The sequence below is a fragment of the Ictalurus furcatus genome, chromosome 16, assembly GCF_023375685.1.
Source record: "Ictalurus furcatus strain D&B chromosome 16, Billie_1.0, whole genome shotgun sequence".
NCBI lineage: Eukaryota > Metazoa > Chordata > Actinopteri > Siluriformes > Ictaluridae > Ictalurus > Ictalurus furcatus.
The window spans coordinates 7821062-7845633 of NC_071270.1; the positions used below are offsets into that span (position 1 = coordinate 7821062).

Below are 24572 nucleotides of genomic sequence, written 5' to 3' on the forward strand. Positions count from 1 at the left end.
TGTAGTACCTGCCATTTAAAGAACTTGCAAACAATCTGCAGCACCTGCATCCTTATAAAAACCCATGGCCTGGTGTCATATGTGTCTGGCTAACAGTTTCCTAACACCTCCTTTCTTCTGAATGAATAAGACTATAAGCAAAATACAGAATCACACCATATACAATGCTGTGAAAAAGTTTTCTGATTTCTTATGTTTTTGTGTATATCTCATACTAAATTGTTTCACAAATGAAAACTAAATCTAACATACAACAAAGGCAACCCCATATAAACACAAAATATATATTAAATGATAATGCTATTTATTGAAGCAAAAAAGTTGTCCAATACTAACTTGGCTTGTGTGAAAATGTATTTGCCGCTGTAGTTACAAATTCCCCAAATCTATAAAATTGCATTCAAAATGGGGTTCAGTTGGACTAGATACAACCAGGCCTGGTTACTGCCAGCCCTGTTCAATCAAATCAACACTTAAATAGAACTTTATCAACAGAATGAAGTTGTTTATAAGATCTTACCCAGTAACACACTATGCCAAAATTGAAAGAAATTCCAGAAATGAGGAGGAAGAAGGTCATTGAAATACATAAGTCTGGAAAGGTATACAATGCTATTTCAAAGGCTCTGGGACCCCAACGAACCACAGTGAGAGCCATTATCTCCAAATGGAAAAACTCGGCACAGTAGTGAACCTTACCAGAAGTGGCCGACAACATCAAAGGACCTACAGGCCTCTCTTACGTCAATAAAGGTCACTGTTTATGACTCCACTATCTGAAAGACACTCGGCAAAAATTGCATCCATGGAAGACTGTCGAAGAAAAAACCACTGCTAACCCAGAACAACATTAACGCTCATCTGAATTTTGCCAAAACACACTTTGGTGATTCTCAAACCTTTTGGGAGAATGTTCTGTGGACTGATGAGTCAAAAGTGGAACTGTTTGGAATACAGGGGTCCCGTTACATCAGGCGTAAATCAAACTCAGAATTCCACAAAAAGAACATCAAACCTATGGACCTGGGCGACTTGCAATAATTGAGGGAAACATGAATTCTGCTCTCTACCAGAAAATGCTAAAGGAGAATGTCCGGTCTTCAATCCGTAAGTTGAAACTCAAGTACAACTGGATTATGCAGCAATCATAGTGATACAACGTATAGGAGTCCTAGTCCTAGAAATAAGTGAAAGAATGATCTTCAGTTATCAGAAGCGTTTGGTTGCAGTTATTGTTGCTAAAGGTGGCACAACCAGATTTTAAGTTTAAGGGAGCAATTAGTTTTTCACATGGGTGATAGTTTTTGGATAACTTTTTTGCTTCAGTAAAATAAGTACGGTAAATAAAAACTGTATTGTGTGTTTACTCAGGTTTCCTTTTTTATGTTGTATTTTGTTTGAAAATCTAAAACTATTTAGTTTTTTATGAGATACACAAAAACTCAGGATAAATAAATACATTTTCACAGCACATGGTGTACATGCACCAACTGTGAACATTTAACATTTCCACAGTTATTCTTGGAAAAAGGTTCTGATGAAGTAAAAGGTGCAGAAAAAAAGGACAAAACACAATCTATCTATCACAATCTATCACACTATCTACGTGTTGGGTGGGAAAATGGATAACCTGTTTGTTTTTCTTTTGTTTAAGTTTATTACTTGGAAAACAGACCAGCATTAGAACTTAAACATCAACATTATATTGATTGAAGCAGCCCATGATGTTTTCAGACCTCATTTCAGCACTAAGTCCTGCCAGCATCTGGGTGAAGATTAAGAAGTTGCTCTCTCCCTCAGTCCTATGGCAAACCTTCCACCTATCCAGCATCATAGTCTGTGAGATTCAGAAACATCAGTATTAGTAAAGAACAGAGGTATGACATTTAAAAAAAAAGATTAGTAGAGTGGCACCTGAAGGTGTACTGCAGCTGCAAGACCTTTATGGTTGAAATCCAGAGAAAGCACCATGGCAAATCGGTTGGAGGCCTCGCTGTGATGGGAGCTTACACAGCCAAAAGAGCGCAGTACAGTGAACATGGCCTGGAGACGCTCCACTGTAGTCACACCCACATGCACACACATTTAAATACCAACATATGGTTGCAACGTCACAAGAAGTTGGTAGCTACTAGATTATTAAAACACTTTAAACACTGAGTTTAGAAATAGCCCATTGTGCACATGTGCACACGCACGCACACACACACACACACACACACACACACACACACACACACACACATTAAAATGTGAAATAGCTGCTACTATAAATGTTATATTACACCAGCATGTAGGCTTTATATTACAAATAAAATGAATTTAAATGGTCTGCACACCCCTGTGAAAAAGGCAGTTTTTTTTATGTAAAAAAATGAAACCCAGATAAATTATGTCAGACCTTTTTCCACCCTCAGTGTGGTCCACTGGTTAAAGAGCTAGGGATAGTAGAAATCTGGGGAAAATCCTACATTATTCATGCATTTTGGGCAATGAACAGATATAATATAGGCCTAACAAATAATATCCATCCATCTTCTACCGCTTACTCCTTCTTCAGGGTCACGGGGAAACCTGGAGCCAATCCCAGGGAGCATCGGGCACAAGGCGGGGTACACCCTGGAAAGGGTGCCAGTCCATCGCAGGGCACAATCACATACACACTCACACCCATTCATACACTACGGACACTTTAGACACGACAATCAGCCTACCATGCATGTCTTTGGACTGGGGAGGAAACCGGAGTACCCGGAGTAAACCCCCGCAGCACAGGGAGAACATGCAAACTCCGCACACACATAAAAGCAGTTAGTGACTTCTGAGCTGTAGTCACTTATTGCTTTTATCACAGGAGTGACTACAGCTCAGAAGTCACTTACTGCTTTTATCACAGGAGAAACAACACCACAGCTCTGTTTATGACACTGTTCTTGTTTTTTTGTTTTGTTTTGGTTTTTTTTACACTGCTGTTGGTTGCTACATCATATTATAGGTGAACAATATCTGACATGATTTATCTTGGTTACATTTTATTTACTGCAATGTTAGCTTTTTTTATATCCATTGTACTTCACTAACTGAATAATTCTACTGCCTTAATTTAAAAAAAAAAAAAAAAAGTTTATGTACTGCAAATTTAAACTTTGCCATTTTTTTGCTTAATAAATTAGCAAGGTAACTTTGGACATTTTTCATACATATTACTGCTTATTGTGTTAAATCTGTGTTTTAATTTATAGCTACACGAAACAGCCAGCAGATTCCATATCCACAGCCACAAGATTAAAATGTTTTATCTGTATTTTTATTATGACATTTGAATTTCTTTTAAATCTTACTCAGTGATTATTGACTATTGACTATAATTACATCTTATCAATTTACAATATATTTCATCATGTGCTAGCCAGCTAGGGACATGACAACAAATAACCATAATTATATTAAGGCAACATCACTACATAAATTACCACCTAGTATGTATCCCTTCTCACATTCATATTTACAGATGAATACCAATATTAACAAAACAGTATTCACAAACCATTTGTTCATTTTAGAACTGCTAATTACTTTAATTGCTGTTGGAACAACTTCCTAGTAGCTATTAAATTTATTATCATTAAAGAACTTACAACTCCAATTCCGAAAAAGTTGGGACAGTATGGAAAATGGAAAAATATTATTATTATAAATAATATTCACTCAATATAATGACTGCAAAACACTCCAAAAAAGTTTGGACAGTTAACTGTTTACCACTGTGTAACATAATATTTTCTTTTAATGACACTTATTAAGCATTTGGGCACTGAAGTCACCAGTTTAGCAAGAAGAATTTTTACCCATTCATCCATTATGCATTTCTTCAGTTGTGCAACTTACAGGGCCTTCGTTGCCTTATTTTGTGCTTCATAATGTGCCACCCATTCTCAATCAGAGATAGGTTAGGACTGCAGGCAGATCATGCTAACACCAGCACTCACTGCTTACGCAACCATGTGCTTGTAATCCGGGCAGAATGTGGTTTGGTGTTGTCCTGCTCTGGATGGCAGCATATGTTGCTCCAAAATGTGTATATACAGTATCTCTCAAAAGTGAGTACACCCCTCACATTTTAGTAAATATTTGATTATATCTTTTCATGTGACAACGCTGAAGAAATGACACTTTGCTACAATGTAAAGTAGTGAGTGTACAGCTTGTGTAATGATATAAATTTGCTGTACTCTCAAAATAACTCAACACACAGACATTAATGTCTAAACCGCTGGCAACAAAAGTGAGTATACCCCTAAGTGAAAATGTCCAAATTGGGCCCAACTAGCCATTTTCCCCTCCCCGGTGTCATGTGACTTGTTAGTGTTACAAGGGTGTGAATGGGGAGCAGGTGTGTTAAATTTGGTGTCATCGCTCTCACACTCCCTCATACTGGTCACTGGAAGTTCAACATGGCACCTCATGGCAAACAACTCTCTGAGGATATGAAAAAAAGAATTGTTGCTCTACATAAAGATGGCCTAGGTTATAACAAGATTGCCAAGACCCTGATACTGAGCTGCAGCACGGTGGCCAAGACCATACAGCGGTTTAACAGGACAGAATCCACTCAGAACAGGCCTCGCCATGGTCAACCAAAGAAGTTGAGTGCACGTGCTCGGCATCATATCCAGAGGTTGTCTTTGGGAAATAGACGTATGAGTGCTGCCAGCAGAGGTTGAAGGGGTGGGGGGTCAGCTTGTCAGTGCTCAGACCATACGCCGCACACTGCATCAAATTGGTCTGCATGGCTGTCGTCCCAGAAGGAAGCATCTTCTAAAGATGATGCACAAGAAAGTCCTCAAACAGTTTGCTGAAGACAAGCAGACTAAGGACATGGATTACTGGAACCATGTCCTGTGGTCTGATGAGACCAAGATAAACTTATTTGGTTCAGATGTTGTCAAGCGTGTGTGGCAGCAACCAGGTAAGGAATACAAAGACAAGTGTGTCTTGCTACAGTCAAGCATGGTGGTGGGAGTGTCATGGTCTGGGGCTGCATGAGTGCTGCCACCACTGGGGAGCTACAGTTCATTGAGGGAACCATGAATGCCAACATGTACTGTGACATGAAGCAGAGCATGATCCCCTCCCTTCGGAGACTGGGCCGCAGGGCAGTATTGCAGCATGATAACGACTTTTGCCTTGCTAAAGATGCTGAGGGTGAAGGTGATGGACTGGCCAAGCATGTCTCCAGACCTAAAGCCTATTGAGAATCTGTGGGGCATCCTCAAACGGAAGATGGAGGAGCACAAGGTCTCTAACATCCACCAGCTCCGTGATGTCATCATGGAGGAGTGGAAGAGGACTCTAGTGGCAACCTGTGAAGCTCTGGTGAACTCCATGCCCAGGAGGGTTAAGGCAGTGCTGGAAAATAATGATGGCCACACAAAATATTGACACTTTGGGGCGAATTTGGACATTTTAACTTAGGGGTGTACTCACTTTTGTTGCCAGCAGTTAAGACATTAATGGCTGTGTGTTGAGTTATTTTGAGGGGACAACAAATTTACACTGTTATACAAGCTGTACACTCACTACTTTAAATTGTAGCAAAGTGTCATTTCTTCCGTGTTGTCACATGAAAAGATATAATCAAATATTTACACAAATGTGAGGGGTGTACTCACTTTTGTGAGATACTGTATCTTTCTGCATTAATGGTGCCCTCACAGATGTGCAAGTTACCCATGCCATGGGCACTGACACACCCCCATACCATGGCAGACATTGGCTTTTGGACCTGACGCTGATAACAGCTTGGATGGTCCTTTTCTTTGGCCTGGAGAACACAACGGCTGTTGACTCGTCGGACCACAAAACACGATTCCACTGTGTTACTGTCCAGCTCAGATGAGGCCAAGCCCAGAGAAGTCGGTCAGTGTTGATGTATGGCTTCTGCTTTGCATAGTAAAGCCTTAACTTGCATCTGAGGATGCAGCGGCAAATGGTGTTGGCTGACAAAGTTTTACCAAAGTATTCCCGAACCCATGTCAGAATATCTATTACAGACTCATGACGGTTTTTAAGACAGTGACATCTGAGATCACATGCATTCAGAAGTGGTTTTCGGCCTTGCCCTTTACATACCAAGATTTGACCGGATTCCTTGAATCTTTTCATTATATGGTGCACTGTAGGAGGTGAAGTGCTCAAAATCCTACCGATTTGTCTTTAAGGAATATTGTTCTCAAAGTGTTGGATTATTCTCTGATGCATCTGTTGGCAGATTGGCGAGCCTCAATCCATCCTTGCTCTTGAAGGACTAGGCCTTTTTTGGAGGCTCCTTATATACTATGATTAGACGATTGCCTCACCTGTTTCACATCACCTTCTTATTTCAACTTGTCACATTGCTATTAGCCCTAAATTGCTCTGTCCCAACTTTTTGGAATGTGTTGCATGCATCAATTTCAAAATAAACATTAATATAAAAAAAACTGTGCAGTTGATTAGGTAAAACAAATACCTTGTCTTTATATGTTTTTTTGTTTAAATACAAGTCAAAGTACATTTACAAATCATGGTGCAGTCATTTGTCAGTAATATTTTCCAGCTTTATCTTTCATTGTTTTGTTCTTATCATGCTTCTAGCACACCTGAGCCGTGGAATGAGTGTTCAGTATACTGGTTATGAGCAGTATGTGCTTTTGGCATTACTGCCCATTTTACTCCACAAATGCATTAAGTTATGGAAGATAAACTCACATGTAACGTTTTCTCCTTCTGTGCCAGCGTGTTTGAGAAGTTCCTGGGCAAAAGCTTGGCACAAGGTAGTCTTTCCTGTGCCACTACGACCCAGGGCCACCACACTCTGATCCCTCCTTTGGCTCACCATAGACATATAAACCTTGTGTACCATTGCATGCAGGAGAGAAGGAGCTTCCCATTTGTCCCAGTGATGGGTTCGGAGCCCCTAACAAAGAGAAAGTGGGACAGAAAAATACAGACAGAGAAATTACAAGCATAAACTTAAAACAAAGATCTAAGACATCTAAGGGCTTTTCAGACCTGTAGATCTGTGCTTTGCTCTGAAACAGGGACTTAAATTGTTACAGTATTGCATTTTCTATTTGGTTTGTTCACTTTCACAAGGCAACATTTCAAAGCGTACCAAAATGCGTTTATGCAAGTCACATGTGAGTAAACTGTCCTCTCATTGGTCAAAGTGTGTCTGCTTATGTTCCAGGGTTCCATCCATAGTGGTCATACATCAAGATGAATAGACAGCTGCTTTGCTTATTGTGGCTTTCTTTTTAGCTGTAGTTAATATAATTTATCCAATTTATATGTTCCACAGAGGAATTAAAGCCCATCTCATTGAGATGCTCGCTAAACACTTTGTAAAGCTCTGTGTTTTTATGCATTCTTGAAAGTTGTTCAGAAATATGCTCATCAGACAATATTTCAGTGTGGCATTTTACCCAGGCCAGTGGTTCTCAACACGGGGGGCGTGTCCCCCTGGTGGGGCACGGAGAAAGATCGGAAGGGGGGCAAATTGTTTTCAAGAAAAAAACACAGACAGGGCATCATCTGGGTATTCTGTGTATTTTATTGCTTTTCAAATAGAATATGCATAAATGAAAAGCTCCGCACTCACTCTCCCTTTGCATTTTCTTTTTTCTGGAGTAGAAGCGGAGCTTAGCCTGCCTTTTATCTAGCTGTCAGAGCAGACCAATGTTGCCAACTTAATGACTTTTCTTTGCAAAAAAAAATAAAAAAATTTTCCTAACTACAAATCTAGCAACTTTTTGGACAAACTTTAGCAACTTTCTAAATGTTGCCAGCACTGTCCTGCAAGCATGAGGTCTTCTCTACACTTAAGCCTGGTTTATACTCAACGCATCCGCAATAGCGTGAGGGAGCATGCAGCAAAAATTGTGGCGTGGACAGTCGAGCGCGTTCAGTGCGCAAGTCCTCATTTCGCGTGGTGGTATGCACAGCATTTTTCTTAACTTGCCGTGCGGCGCCGCATCCGAAAATGAATGACTTCAATGCAGCTCTTGCTGAAAGGTACGATTGTACAGGCATCTCTATGATTGGGGGGTGTACCATGTTTTCATTAATCAGTATCTTCACAAATAAACACAGTCACTACACTACACCATCAGACAGTGATTAAACCTCATTCTTTTGTCTTTATAAATAGAGACATTTGCACTGATGGGCGAACATAATAACCTGATTTTGTAAATGTGAGAAATGACATTTACAGGAAGCACCCACTTTTTGCTGTCTACAGTAATTGCTGAAATTTACAGAATGAGCCTACAATAAATAATATAAATAAATAATAAGTCTATTTAATTAAATTAAAGGTCTTAATCAAATGTTTAATAAAAAACTTAATGAAATGAATAAAAAAAATAGATTGTTCAATTTATTTTTATACATGTTCTCATATTTATAGCTCTATGTTGTTGTAATGTGACGTAATAATCTCAAGGTTTACTGGGTTTTATATGATTCTTATATGATTCTTTGCTCTTTTTTTTATTCTGTGGGTTTTAGTGAAGTGTATTGAAAACAAATATCATCAACAACAAACACAACAATTCCTCCTCAGCATTCAGCAACTACACACGAGACATCATGTTTGTAAGCATTGCTATGGTTGTTCAGACAAGCTATGTCTTGTCTTAGCTATTTCCTGTTGATTTATAGGATGATTACTTATAGTCACCCCCTTTTGTTTCAAAGAATATTACAACAGCGAACGCATCAAGTATAAACGCCTCGTCCGTTTGGGGAGGTATGCGCGCAGTCCGCGGAGGCTCGTGGCGCGGAGCCAGGTGAAAGTATCAGGCGAAAGTATAAACAAGGCTTCACAATTATATCTGCGCCCTTCATCCCAATTTACATCATTCATTTGCGAATGTTTTTAGAATGCAAGACGAATGGAATGCAACATGTTTTACATGTAAAATAGTACACATTATTACAACCTAGTTCTCTTGTTCAAAGTAGTTATAGTGTTCAGAAACGTTTTTGATCATTCATGTTCCATACCTGTCCATTATATAGTTTTATAAAAGTAATAAAAGTTATTTAAAAAAGGATAAAAGTTATGAAAAGTCATTTTAAAAAAGTACAAAAACACAAAAGCAAAAAAAATATCTATCTATCTGTCTGTCTATCAAAAGAGATTATAGCTTAGGTTATATATAGATAAATTTTATATAGAATATTGATAATCATTATACCTGGTCTCCTGCAATATGGAAGGGGGGGGGGACGTGCCACATGATCTCACATTATCTTCAAGCACTCTTTGATATGATGCAGAATTTTTAGTTGAATCGATGAGTCCAAGCTGTCCAGTCCCTAAGGCAGCGAAGCAACCCTAAACCATAACATTTCCACCAACATGCTTCACAGTTGATATTGGGTACTTTTTTGGTCTGTGCCAAACATGTCTGCTGTTACTGTGGCCAAACAACTCTATTTTTGATTCATCTGACCACATTATTCTAAAAGGCCTATTCTAGCACATTATTCTAAAAGGCCTGGTCTTTACATATATGCTCATTGGCCAACTGTAGTCTTGCTCTAATGTTCTTTTTAGACAGTAAAGGCTTTTTCCTGGCATACCTCCCATGCCTCCTATTGCTAAAATCAAGAAAATGCTCTCTAAGAAGGACCTGAAAATGGTTATACATGCATTTATGACATCAATGGACTACTGCAACTCACTATTCTCGGGCTTCCCGGCCAGCTCCATCAAACCCCTTCAAATGATTCAGAATGCAGCAGCACACTGCATCTTCAACCAGCCCAAGAGAACCCATGTCATACCCATCTTCATCTCCCTCCACTGGCTTCCTGTATCCACCCGCATCAAATTCAAGGCCTTGATGCTCACCTACAAGACCTTGTCTGGAACAGCACTCTCCTACCTCAACTCTCTTCTGAAGGCTTACGTTCCCTCACGCAATCTTCAATCAATCAACGACTGACGCTTAGTAGTACCCACTCAGCGTGGCTCAAGGTCCCTTTCAAGAACATTCAAACTAACTGTTCCTCAGTGGTGGAATGAACTTCCAACCACAATCTGGACTGCAGAATCTCTCACCATCTTCAAAAAACAGCTAAAGACCACCTCTTCCGTGAACACCCAACCAACCCATACAAATAAATAAATAAATAAATAAATAAATAAAATTACTCTGGCACTTATACCTCTACTCTGTGCACTTTGCTTCTTCTGGAACTCAATTGTAATGCCTTACAGTTTGGCTGTTCCAGTGGGTGCATAAACAAGCTCCAGTTAGTCCACTATGCAGCTGCAAGAGACCTTACTTGAACCAGAAGATAGGACTTCATCACCCATCTTATACACACTGCATTGGCTCAAAAGCAAATTTCGCATTGATTATAAAATACTAGAATTGACCTATGAAGCACTGAATGGGCACAGTACCTGAGTGAACTTTTGGTCTTTTATGATCCACCATGTCTACTTCGATCAAAAGCGGCAGGCAATTTGTTGTACCTCAATTAGTGAAGGCTACAGCAGGGGGTAGAGCTTTCTCTTACAAAGCCCCGCAGTTATGGAACAGCCTTCCAATTAGTGTTCGGGACTCAGACACAGTCTCAGTGTTTAAGTCCAGGCTGAAAATACATTTGTGTATTCAAGCCTTTTGTGAATAGTTTTTTCTTAGTTAAAGGAGCAGATCTGGAGGGCTCACAGGCAAAGAGTGTTGTGGTGAACTGGAAAGTTTTGATGCTGTCGCCTCCTCAACTCTCAGGTTCACTCAACGTTCACTCAGGTTTGTTGACGGTGGAGTGGCTGGCTGCTTTATGTCCCAGGGAGCCCACATGTTTGTGTTCCTCCCTGCCCTCCCTTTTAGTTATGATGTCATAACTAGTCTTACCGGGGTCCCTGCTTTCACTCTGCACACAAAGCACATTGTCCTTAACCATTATGGGACAAATAGCATACTTAATGCACGCTCTCTCTCTCTCTTTCTCTTTCTCTGTCTCTCTCTCTCAAGCTACACATCATAATCCTACAATGCCATTGATCCTGATCCCTTCTTCTCTCTGGACCTGCCTGATCCATCCTGATGCCCTACTTCTGGATGGAGTTCTCATCAATTGGAAATCACTCACTGCTGCTGAGGATGGCCGCACATGAACAGCCTAAAGATCATTGAGATTACTGAGGATGGTACCACTTAAAAACCATGAAGATTGCTTTGGACCACTATTCATATGAACAGTTATGCTATGATGGCTTAGGACTATGCAACAGACTTCATGTGAAAACTGTAATGAATTTCCTGGTTACACAATTACACTATTTGACCATGTGGTACATTGTTATAGAAAGGATTTATTTATAATTGCACTATCCCTTGTCACCAGGATGAGGATGAGTTCCCATTTGAGTCTGGTTCCTCTCAAGATTTCTTCCTCATATCACAGGGAGTTTTTCATTGCCACCATCACCTCTGGCTTACTTATTAGGGATAAATTCATTTAAAATCTATACCCTGAATTTATATATTTCTGTAAACCTGCTCTGGAACAATGTCCATTGTTAAAAGTGCTATACAAATAAAACTGAATTGAATTGAATTTAATTGAAAGATACCTTGCCAGGTGTTGCTAATGGAGGCCAGAGGGCCAACAGGTTTGGTCCAGCCTGTGTTAGGGCCATGTGGGCTTTGGCTCGGCTGGCCAGAGTGTGCAGGATGCTTGACTCATTCACACTCATTAATTGACTCAAGTCCTCACAAAGGTCCAGCTCTGGTGGGTTCAGCTGGGGACAGAAAACCAACATATCCACCATAAAAATGTGAAGGATTGTAATACACAGTTAAATAAAGTCAAAATACTATGTGTAGGTGTTTTTAAATCTATAGTGTTTAATCCTCCTGTTCTATTCACTGCATCACTTTGTGATATATTTAAAATATTTTATGTTCATTCAATACAATAAACATATGCACATAAAAACCTTTTAGTGTTGTTCCACTTTTAGTAAATGTTTAGAATTGGACAAATTATACCAATATAGAAAGCAGGGTAAAAGGTTCACCTTTTCGATCTCGTACTGTGTGACATCATGTACAGAGCCATCTGTGTGGAGTTGAATCCTCACTTTCCCATAAGGGAGCTCAGGTGTGCCCTCATCTGGCTTCATCTGAGTGGCTGTTTGTTACAAATCATACATATACAAAAACATACAAAGAGAGTATGTTCGGGATTTAGGTCTTATTCTAGGTTTTCCTTCAGATGTTCTAGATTAAGGTTGATATTTTTGTTTCTGCAATATTTCATCCAAGTAGACTTCATCAGCAGCAGCATCCCTAAAATATTTTTGTCTGAACTCGGCTAAACAATTAATGAGCTATCTCATCATGAATTTAATTAGACCAGGTAAAAAAATAAAATTTCAATCTGACATATTACATATCATTTTTGCTGTTTGACACATGTTGAATGCAGCTAAGGCCAATGGAAGTCAAAAGCTTTAAAACAGAAGACAACAGTGAATAAGGGTAGCTGTAAATATAATTTGCTTTACAGTACCACGTCTCAATAAGTAATAATGTAACACTATAGCAAACTGAAATACTCTAGTGCACCAAACTCAGAATATAAAACCCATTAGTAGACACTGCCTCCTTATGTATCACTGTATTCTGCACAAAATGTACATGTACAAATGTACTGACACAATAACAAAAAAATAAGTTCCTCTCTTGAAACAAGTGAGTATGTTTATATGCTATAATAACTCACCAAGGGTGAAGCCATTTTTATGCGCGTACCACACTGTACCAGCTTCATACCAAACATCCCTCTGCAGAGTGTGCGTAAGTGAGAGAGAGAGAGAGATTAAGACAGGAGGGACAGCTGATCATCCTTGCAATGGAAAATTACATGTAACCATGTGTCCCCTCAGACTTGATTGAGAACTTGCAAACGCCTTGGTAGAAGAGTTGGGTAACATCTCCCAGCAAGAACTGACAAATCTGGTGCAGTCCATGAGGATGAGCACGTAAAGCAGCTGATATGTACAGTATCTCACAAAAGTGAGTACACCCCTCACATTTTTGTAAATATTTGATTATATCTTTTCATGTGACAACACTGAAGAAATGACACTTTGCTACAATGTAAAGTAGTGAGTGTACAGCTTGTATAACAGTGTAAATTTTCTGTCCCCTCAAAATAACTCAACACACAGCCATTAATGTCTAAACTGTTGGCAACAAAAGTGAGTACACCCCTAAGTGAAAATGTCCAAACTGGGCCCAAAGTGTCAATATTTTGTGTGGCCATCATTATTTTCCAGCACTGCCTTAACCCTCTTGGGCATAGAGTTCACCAGAGCTTCACAGGTTGCCACTGGAGTCCTCTTCCACTCCTCCATGACGACATCATGGAGCTGGTGGATGTTAGAGACCTTGTGCTCCTCCACCTTCCGTTTGAGGATGCCCCACAGATGCTCAATAGGCTTTAGGTCTGGAGACATGCTTGGCCAGTCCATCACCTTCACCCTCAGCTTCTTTAGCGAGGCAGTGGTCTTCTTGGAGGTGTGTTTGAGGTCGTTATCATGCTGGAATACTGCATAATGATCATGCTCTGCTTCAGTATGTCACAGTACATGTTGGTATTCATGGTTTCCTGAATGAACTGTAGCTCTCCAGTGCTGGCAGCACTCATGCAGCCACAGACCATGACAGTCCCACCACTATGCTTGACTGTAGGCAAGACACACTTGTCTTTGTACTCCTCACCTGGTTGCCGCAACACACGCTTGACAACATCTGAACCATATAACTTTATCTTGGTCTCATCAGACCACAGGTCATGGTTCCAGTAATCCATGTCCTTAGTTTGCTTCTTCAGCAAACTGTTTGCGGGCTTTCCTGTGCATCATCTTTAGAAGAGGCTTCCTTCTGGGAAGACAGCCATGCAGACCAATTTGATGCAGTGTGCGGCGTATAGTCTGAGCACTGACAAGCTGACCCCCCACCCCTTCAACCTCTGCAGCAATGCTGGCAGCACTCATACGTCTATCTCCCAAAGACAACCTCTGGATATGACGCTGAGCACTGCACTCAACTTCTTTGGTTGACCATGGCAAGGCCTTTTCTGAGTGGAACCTGCTCTGTTAAACCACTGTATGGTCTTAGCCACCATGCTGCAGCTCAGTATCAGGGTCTTGGCAATCTTGTTATAGCCTAGGCCATCTTTATGTAGAGCAACCATTCTTTTTTTCAGATCCTCAGAGAGTTGTTTGCCATGAGGTGCCATGTTGAACTTCCAGTGACCAGTATGAGGGAGTTTAGAGCGATGACACCAAATGTAACACACCTGCTCCCCATTCACACCTGAGACCTTGTAACACTAACTAAGTCAAATGACACCAGGAGGGAAAATGGCTAATTGGGCCCAATTTGGACATTTTCACTTAGGGGCCTACTCAGTTTTGTTGCCAGTGGTTTAGACATTAATGTCTGTGTGTTGAGTTATTTTGAGGGGACAGCAAATTTACACTGTTACACAAGCTGTACACTCACTACAGTGTAGCAAAGTGTCATTGCTTCAGTGTTGTCACATGAAAAGTTATAATCAAATATTTACAAAAATGTGAGGGGTATACTCACTTTTGTGAGATACTGTGTGTGTGTATGTATGTGTGTATATATATATATATATATATATATATATATATATATATATATATATATATATATATATACACACACATACATACATACACACACATACTCAAATGGTATAAACTCTCATAACCACTGACAAAAAAGTCCAATAGGTGTAAGCTGTTAAAAAACTTTTCTTTTTTTTTTAGAGATGATTAACAGGATGTTCAGAATTCTTAACAGTTTTTTCAACTTTAAACACTCATGAATACTACAAATCAATTGTATACTTCTTATATAATCAAAATTATGTTTTGTTTTGTTTTTTGTTTTTAAATAAATGATTAGAGTAATAAAAACTTTATGTACCATTGTATAATTTGGTATGTGACAAATGCTGAACCAGCAATTTTCAGATATCCATACATCTATTCCAGTCTGTGAAAGTTTTAGTAGCAAGTCTAGACAACTGGAATAGCCTCATCTGTGGGTCTTCATTAAATGTCTTCAAAATTATTAACCAAGCTCAGTTGCCTCAGTTAATTGAAATGCTTCACTGTAAGTCTAGGCACAAAATTCATGTGTGTTGTTTTAACACAACCTACCACAAGTCTCTTGGTTTCCTCTGTTAGAGTGCTATCAGCAAGATGTCCCTCTGGCTCTTGCCTCACTTCTCTGATCTTCTCTTCCTTAACCTCTTTCACATCCAGTTGTGCCATCGCTTGTTCTTTCGGATTCTCTTGTTCCACTGACACCTCTGGAAACTTTGATATGTTGGAGCCGTTCTCATGTTTATGGTCACTGACCACTGGTGTACTGACTCTGAAGTCGTCTTTCTGGTTCATGGAGTCTGGACTTGGGATCTGTTTTGGGGAGGATGTTTTTCTCTCCCACAAGGCAGCACTGACCATTTGCTCTGCCCTGAGGGCTATCTCTGCCTCCAAGATGGGTGGAGTTTGGTCTGGAAGCAGGAACTGCTGGACTAGGTTCTCACTTAGTTTGCTTGGCTGTAATGGGGAAAAATCAAAGTGTTCTCACAAGGGTGAAGAACATCTTCACAAGATCAAGACACAATCAAATTACTCAAAACTGAGAAACTGAGCAGTTTGTCACCGCCTTTTCTTCCTTGAGCTCGGGTTCTTTCAGTCTTGTCTCCTTCTCTGTCTCTCTCACAAGTTGCTTAAGGAATCCTCCGGGTACAACAGAAAGAGGAGGGGGAGGTTGAGTAGCCGGCAGCGGCTTCTTCTCATTCTTGATCTGCACACAGTCAGGAATAAAAGGAGCCCTAGTTAAAAGATACCTTATTCATACATACAAACATAGTTTATACATAGTCACTCACATGAAAATAAAACACTCTGATACTGACAAAGTGTTAAATGAAATACAAAAACAAACCAATAATTAAAGCACAGAAAATAACACCATTAATGTCAATTTGAAACCTTAGTATTTATAAGGCTTTATCTGCCCTTTCATCCAGCTAGAACATTATAATACTAAGTCTACTGCCTAGCTGTTTACATTTATTACACATTATACAAAAGAAAACTGAGAAATAAGATGCACAAAAAGAAAAGAAAACTTAAAAAAAGAAGGAAAATACAACAGAAATTAAAGCTGCAAGCAGCATTTTCAGGGGCCAAGCACCAAGACTCTGTGAGCCGCTCATTCACAGACATGGTACAATTGTTTCATAAGCAATCATAGGAAAGCAGAGCCATAACTACAGTGGAGCTTGAATGTTTGTGAACCTTTTAAGATTTTCCATATTTCCTTACAGTTATTGCTGCAAGGGGGTCACACCAGATACTGAAATCAAAAGGTCTGCATACTTTTACCACTCACAGACGTGTAACATTGGATTCTTTATGTCATATCACAGCAAACCAGTGACTCCATTTCCCAGGATCCACCACAAACTACAAACATGGCCGAAGAGGACTACACTTCCCACACACGCACATGCACATACCAAGCCTTTATTCCTAGCTTTATGTTTCATGGTTTTGATCGGGTTCTTGTCCTCCTTATTTGAGTCTTGTCTTAGTCTAGTTTATCCTGTTTGCTGATAGCCTGACCATTTGCCTGTTTTGACCATGCTATTGTTTCATGATTTGGATTTGTCTGCCTATATCTCCAATAATAAAACTCTTATCTGCATTTACATCCATCCTCATCCTCCTTACGTGACAGAATACTTTGCCTACTATGGATGCAGCAGGAGAGCGAGGAGAGCATCACACCAGTGTACATAGGAATGTCTGGACACCATTCATGTCATTCCAGTCTCCCCAGTGGATGGACATAGAATTCCCAGACCCGAAGTATGGATTGTACAGCTACCCAAGGCAGTTCATGTTCCACTGCCAAATGTACTTTTCGAGCCTGGTGAACCCCAAGCCGGACAAGAGGCAGTGGCTTGGGTTCATTGTGTCCTGGCTTTATGGCCCAACCCATGATTGGGTGGAGCCCAATCTGACCAGTACAGGTTCAAGTGCCCTCAACAATATAACTCAGTTTGCGGAACTATTTATGAAGGAGTTTGGGTGTCCAGGGCAGACCTGGATCAACTTTTGGTCGTCAGTGTGACGAGCAAGCCTGATTTGCCATTCTAAACCTTTTATGAGTGGATCAATAGGGCCACCTCCACAGTTCAGCTCCAGCACCAGGCTGACAAGGTGGCCGTAGGGGTGATACAGGCATGCAAGACCGAGGGCTGCCGTAAAGAAGCCACCCTACAGTGTCCTACGTGCAGTAATCTTGGAATACCTGGATCATATTTCTGTTCTCAGGAATGTTTCAAGGGCAGCTGGCGTGCCCACAAATGGCTCCACAAGAGAGAAAGAGCAGAGCTCCTGCCTGAGGCCCATGAGGTGGTCTCACCTGTTGAGCTCCAGCCGGAGCTCAATGTGGAGTTCTCCTCCCCAGAGCTCCAACCTGAGATGCACGAGGTAGTTTTAACTCCAGAGCCTCAGTCGGAGGTCGCCATGGCGACCTTCTCCCCAGAACCCCAGCACGAGACCCATGAGGTTCAAGCCAAGTTCCTGTCTGAGGTCGAAGAGACGGCCTCTCAAGTCAAGTTCCTGTCCGAGGTTGAAGAGACGGCCTCCCAAGCCAAGTTCCTGTCCGAGGTTGAAGAGACGGCCTCCCAAGCCAAGTTCCTGTCTGAGGTCGAAGAGATGGCCTCCCCCTGACACAGACAACCAAGTTCTGCTCACACGGCCAACCAAGTTTTGCTCATACCCAGGTCTGCTGACACAGCCAACCAATTTCTGTTCACGCCCGAGTCTGCTGACACAGCCAAGCAAGTTCTGCTTACGCCCGAGTCTGCTAACACGGCCAACCATGTTCTGCTCATGCCCTAGTCTGCTGACACGGCCAACCAAGTTCTGCTCCTTCCTGAAGCAGACGACATGGCCAACCAAGTTCTGCTCACGCCTGAAGCCGACGTCACAGCCAACCAAGTTCTGCTCACGCCTGAAGCCGACGTCACAGCCAACCAAGCTCTGCTCACGCCTGAAGCCGATGTCACGGCCAGCCAAGTTATGCTCAAGTTATGCTCCTATAATATAGCCTAATTCTTATCTGCATTTGCATCAGTCCACAACCTCCTTACGTGACACTTTACCTCAATAAATAAATGACCAAGTATAATATTTTTGTCTCATTTGTTTAACTGGGTTCTCTAAGTCTACTTGTAGGACTTGTGTGAAAATCTGATGATGTTTTAGGTCATATTTATTCAGAAATATAGAAAATTCTAAAGGTTTCAAGCACCACTGAATAGGCAAGGTGATCCAAAAATAATTTGTAGTTTCACACATTTCCAAGGCAGAGGCTGTCCACACAGTGAATGAAACCAGGGGTCTTATCAAAATATATATATTTATTATTTTAAACTTGCATAGTGAAAAAGTGCAATGATCAGTGAATTAAAAGAGACCAATTAACAGACGTTTCAGCCCATAGCTTTCTTTGGTGAGCGCATAGTTTCACACATTTGCCAGTCCCTATATGGGAGAACAGTTTTGAATATCAGAATTCCTTTGATAATATTTGTTTAGACCGGTCTTAAGATGATGCGATCCAAAGTTTAGTTTAGTTAGTGAAGTGAAGTTTAGATAAAATTAGCAAAAGTGGCACCTAGACGGAAGCATTTTCAGCATGTTATTGTAACTTTTGACCAGTAAGTTCTGCTGTCATGAAATTTGTTGCATAGCCTCAGGTCATGGTCCTGAAGCTGCCTAACAAGATTTGTGTCAGTGTGCAAGGTTGTTGCTGAGATAAAGTCTCACTTCCTGTTTGGCGGCTTTGCCATCAGATTTGTTGGCACATTATAGGCAAATTGGTTGGAATATCTATCCAGGTTGGCCTGAGAGTGATGTATGCAAAATTTGGTGTTGACTGGACATAATTTGAAGGAGAAGTAATGAAAATAAAAAAAACTGTTTTTGACAAAATCCAATATGGTTGTCAGGAAGTACATTTGATCGATTTGATTGATTGACATTGACATCAGCATACCCCAGGGAATTATAGGAAAAAAGAACTGTGAATTTAGTACAAACTCTTCAAATGATATAAGGAAAAAATTTAAAGTTGTTATTTTAATGAACTCAAGCTTGGTAGTGGGTTTGAATCCATTTGCAGAAGTTTAATCAATCTAAATCAACAGGTAAAGGGTTGGTCAAAAATACAGGCAAAGGTCGAGGATCAAAATAGTTAGTCCAAATGGGCAAACAAGACAAAAACAATAATCCAATAAACATTAAGTCCAATGAACAGTCAAAAGGTCATATCTCCATCAATCTCCAAGGGTGGTGACCGATTTCAGCAATGGTACATGCAATGAACGAGAGATCCGGTAATTAGTGGAAACTCAAGTCTATAGGTCACAGGATTTATTTGTGTGATGATAAGAAATGGACCTACATATTTGGGACTGAGCTTCCTGCTGGGTATCCATAGATGCAGGTCACTTGTGGAAAGCCAGACCCTCTGGCCTGGCAAGTAGTTAGGGTGGGGATGCCTCCGGTGGTCCGCCTGGATCCTTTCAGAATGAATGACACGTTGGAGCCTCACATGAATCCTGTCCCACACCCATTCACTCCTCCTAATCCAGTCATCCACCACCAGTACCGCAGATGATTCACCAGACCAAGGGAACATGTGAGGTTGATAACCTAGCACACATTTAAAGGGGGTAAGTCCTGTGGATGAATGAGTTAATGAATTTTGGGCATATTCTGCCCATGGAAGGAATTCACTCCACCTCTATTGTTCACTACTACAGTATTACATGAGGTATCTCCGATCTCCTGGTTCAATCTTTCCACTTGGCCGTTAGCCAGTGGGTGGTAGCCTGAGGTTAAACTGACATTAATGTCCAACTGTTTGCAAAGTACCTGCCATACCTTTGACATGAACTGAGGGCCCCGGTCTGTGACAGTGTCCTCTGGTAATCCATACACCCGGAACACATGATGGAACAGTGCAGTGGCTGTTTCCATGGCTGTGGGAAGACCTTTCAGTTGAACTAAATGACAAGCCTTTGAGAAATGGTCAGTGATAATAAGAATTGTGGTGAAATTGTTGGAGTTGGGTAGATCTTTGGCAAAGTCTACTGATAGATGGGACCAGGGTCTCTGAGGAATGGGTAGCAGTTCCAGGAGTCTGGCAGGTAGTTCTCTGGGTGTTTTCAACTGAGCACATACTGGACAAGACTTGACATATGAGGAAACATCTTTATTTATGTCTGCCCACCAGAATGAGTTGTGCATTAAGGTAATTGTTCGCTGAATACCTGGATGTCCAGCGCTGAGAGATTTATGGACCCATTGGATCACATGTTTTCGGAGACTGCTTTGGACATACTGCTTGGCTGGTGGACACTTAGGTGGAGGAGGATCTGTTTGTTGTGCCAATTGGATCTCCATGATGTCCCAAAGAATGGGAGCTACAACCACTTATGGGGGAAGGATGGAAACTTGGTTATTTTGAATGTATGTAGGGTCATACCTTCTAGAGAGAGTGTCTACCTTGCTGTTCTTGCTTCCAGGATGGTAGGTAACTGTGAACTGGAATCTGGCAAAAAAAAAAAAAAAAAAAAACAGAGACCAACAGGCTTGTTGTGGATTGAGTCTCTTGGCACTCTTGATGTATTCCAAGTTCTTATAGTCAGTGATTAACTTGAAATGGATGATCCACTCTCTCTAGCCAGTGTCTCCATTCCTCCATTGAAACTTTCATGGAAAGTAGTTCTTTATTACCCACATTGTAGTTTCTTTCAGTAACCGTGAGTTTTCTAGAATAGAAGGCGCATGGGTACATGGGACAGTTTGTCGTGTTATGCCCTGTCCTATGGGTTCATTGTCAACTGCTGTAATATTAATTGAAGGGATGCATGGCATTATAGGGATTTTGAGTTCCTGAACAAGATTATTGTGGAATAAATTGACTACAGCCCCAGAATCCACTAGAGCTGAAACATAGTTTGTCGTATTAGAAATCTCAGTGGAGATGGATAGAGTGAAATTATGACAAAAGGGAGTGACAGAGTGTTCATTATTTATACTTTTCTTTAAGGTGTTGTTGACTTTGTTGAAAGGTATTGCTTTGATGGTTGGGTTGACCACAGTAAAAGCATAGATGTTCCTGTAGATGACAATGTTGTTCTTCTAGTGACTCTCTAGTATAACCAATTTGCATGGGTTCTGTGGACTGAGACATAGAGAGAGCAGCATCTTCAGTGGAAATGGAAGCCATTTTGGATTGTTTGGAGTGAGGGCTATTACGAATAACAATTTAATAGCCATGGTGATAACTCTGCTTGTAGTTCATGGTTAAGTCCCTCTAGAAACACTATTTTTAGTGCCCCATCATTTCACCCACTCTGAGCTGCTAATGTTCTGAATCAGATGATGTACTCAGCTGCTGATCGATTGCTTTGGCATATGTGCAACAGCTGTACTGATATATCCTGTCCTCCCACAGGATATTGAAAGACACCTTGAATTTGCTTAGCAAAATAGTCAAAAGAGGTTTGTAATTGATTATCACTGTCCCACACAACTGATGCCCAATCCAGCGCTTTATCAGTGAACAGCATCATTATAAATGAACATTTAGTAGTGTCTTGATGAAACAGTTCTGGTTGATTAGAAAATTAAATTCTACACTGACGTAGAAAGCCTTGGCATTTAACAGCAGAACCATCAAATGTATCAGGTAGCGCAAATTTTATGGACTCAGCTTTGGTTGACAGGAGTGATTAAATGTTCTGGGTTAGATGTTCACTGGCTGCTCGTAGGTTGGAGAGTTGGCCTTGAAACCCTTGTAGTATATCATTCTGGTATGCATAGGTGGTCTGGAGCTGTGATACTTCTGCTGGATTAATTTCAGGCAAAGTATTCTGTAATATATCTCAGGTTTGGTGGTGGAGTTGAATCCATTTGTAGAAGTTTAACAAATCCAAATCAACAGTCAAAAGGATGGTCAAAAATACAGGCAAAGGTTGAGGATCAAATAGACAGTCCAAATGGGCAAACAAGACAAAAACTATAATCCAATAAATATGAAGTCCAATAAACAGGCAAAAGGTCATAATATGAAGCAGTCACAATAGCAATGACAAAAACGCTCAGTAAGACTGGCAATTCTTTGCAATGTGTTTGACAAAAAATGGCAAAAATGCTCAGTAAGACTGCCAATTCTTTGCAATGTGTTGTTGTAAAACATGGCTCTTTATACATAGCAAACAGGAACTAACTGTAGAAGAAAATGGAGTGTGATCAGTATTCAAGTGAGGGCTCTCTCTGGTGGTTGGAGGAAGCAGATGGTACAGTTACAGTCCTTGTCCACAAGGTGGCACAGTCACAAAACATCTTGGGTACATTCAGAGCCTGGTCCTGAAGATACTTATCAAGTTTTGTGATTATATGTAGATGCAGTGCTGAGATACACACTCACCTCCTGTTTTTTGCATTTGCCTACACGTTACAGGAGAATGGTTTTGAATATCAATATTCCTTTGATATCTTTGTTCAGACAGGTCTCAAGATGATGTGAACCAGATTTGGTGAAGATTCGACAAAATTTGGAGGAGGAATAGCAAAAATGGCAGTTATATGTAAGCATTTTATTAGCGTTATTGTAACTTTTGGTAAGAAGGTGGTGCTGGCACAAAATTTATAGTATACCCTCAGGTGTGCACAAAGTCGTTGCTGAGATACAGTCTCACATCCTGTTTGGTGGCTTCACTGTCAGATTTGTTGGCCCATTATGGACAAATTGTTTGGTATATTCAAAATTCTTTTCATAACTTTTATGATGCTTACTCTGATGATGAAGTGTGCCGAATTTGGTGATGATTGAACATAATTTGTAGGAGGAGTAATGAAAAAAATTGTTGACAAAATCCAAGATGGCAGAAAATCTAATTAGATAGGAATTGACATAATAGGTTGCATTGAACTGAACTTGGTTCATAAATTTTGGACACACGGGTCAAAAGTCATGACCATAAACGTATTTCCAAATTAGACCCAAATTTGACCCAATGGTGGTGCTAGATCATTGGCAGCACTTGTCGCAAATTTGGTCAGAATGTTTCTTAGATCGTCCCCAATCAGTGTGCCAAATGTCACAACTTTTTTTTTTTTTTTACCAGACAGCTCTATGGGCTGCCATAAATACCCTAGCCAGAAAAAGAAGAATTTACAGGGCCTCGTACACAATGGCAGCTAGGGGGCACCATCACAAGACTAATGTTGGACCCTGGAGACATACTGAGTTCACTTACAAAGTTTTGTATTTTATATTTTCTTACCCATAGGTGGCACTGTCACAAAACTGGGCAAGGACCCTCAGGCTATGGTTCCCAAGGCCCATACCAAGTTTCATTTCAATACGCAAATGTTTTGCTCAGATATTGCCTCACATCCAATTGGCACCTTCACCATAAGATTTGTTGCTGTGTCATGGCAAACAGTTTGCAATATCAAAATTCCATTTGATAACTTTTGTGTGGCTTTGTCTGTATTTGATATGAGCAAGGTTTGGTAACAATTAAACAAAATTTGTAGGAGGAGTAGCAAAAAAATTTTTTTAATGAATTTCAAAATGGCCAGCAGGTCGTACACCTGTAGTAAAAAAATAATAATAATGGTAATATGTACACTATGGACACCTCAATTTATGTAGAGATGAATACAAATTTGAATATATACAGATGTGTAACACCTTGTTTATATACATGAGTGGATAAATGGATTATTGCGCAGTTAACAATAGAGGAGTGAGCAACAAATAATAATAATGTGTGGGTTGATGATGCAAAAAACAGCTAGCAGTGCTACATTATGTTGTTGTTGCATTAAAGAGTCTGACTGCTGTAGGGATGAAGGACCTGTGGTAGTGCTCTTTCTTGCACTGAGGGTGAAGCAGTCTGCTGCTGAATGAGCTGCTCAGAGACCCCAGTATCTCATACGGGGGTGAGAGGAATTGTTCATGATAGACGCCATCCTAGCTAACATCCTCCTCTCCCCCACCACCTCTATGCTGTCCAGAGGGTAGACCAAGACAGAGCTAGCTCTCTTAACCAGTTTGTTGAGATGTTTCCTGTCCCTCTCTGTGCTCCCAGCTCCCCAGGAAACTATTGCATATAAGATAGCAGATGCTACCACCGTGTCATAGAAAGTTTTAAGCAGGGTCCTGCACACACCAAAAGACCTCAGTCTCCTCAGCACGTGGAGATGACTTTGGCCCTTTTTGTACAGGACATCTGTGTTTGTAGACCAGTCCAGTTTATTGTTGAGGTGAACACCCAGGAATTTATATGTCTCCACCCCCTCGATGTCCATATCCTGGATGCTCACCAGCGTAGACCGGGTTGGCCTCCTGTGGAGG

General features: G+C 40.6%; 1 protein-coding gene across 3 annotated transcripts in view; it reads right to left on the bottom strand.

Annotated features, from left to right (window-relative positions):
• LOC128620580 (unconventional myosin-XVIIIb) overlaps positions 1-24572 on the bottom strand; it is a 117887-nt gene that overhangs the window by 81875 nt on the left and 11440 nt on the right. For all 3 annotated transcript variants that reach the window (XM_053645742.1, XM_053645741.1, XM_053645744.1), the window contains exons 3-10: positions 15777-15920; positions 15269-15670; positions 12793-12853; positions 12086-12198; positions 11639-11806; positions 6751-6958; positions 1915-2057; positions 1737-1837 (exon numbers count right to left, since the gene is read on the bottom strand). In XM_053645742.1, the coding sequence (XP_053501717.1) occupies positions 1737-1837; positions 1915-2057; positions 6751-6958; positions 11639-11806; positions 12086-12198; positions 12793-12853; positions 15269-15670; positions 15777-15920 (1340 nt within the window). The remainder of the gene's footprint in view (positions 1-1736; positions 1838-1914; positions 2058-6750; positions 6959-11638; positions 11807-12085; positions 12199-12792; positions 12854-15268; positions 15671-15776; positions 15921-24572) is intronic.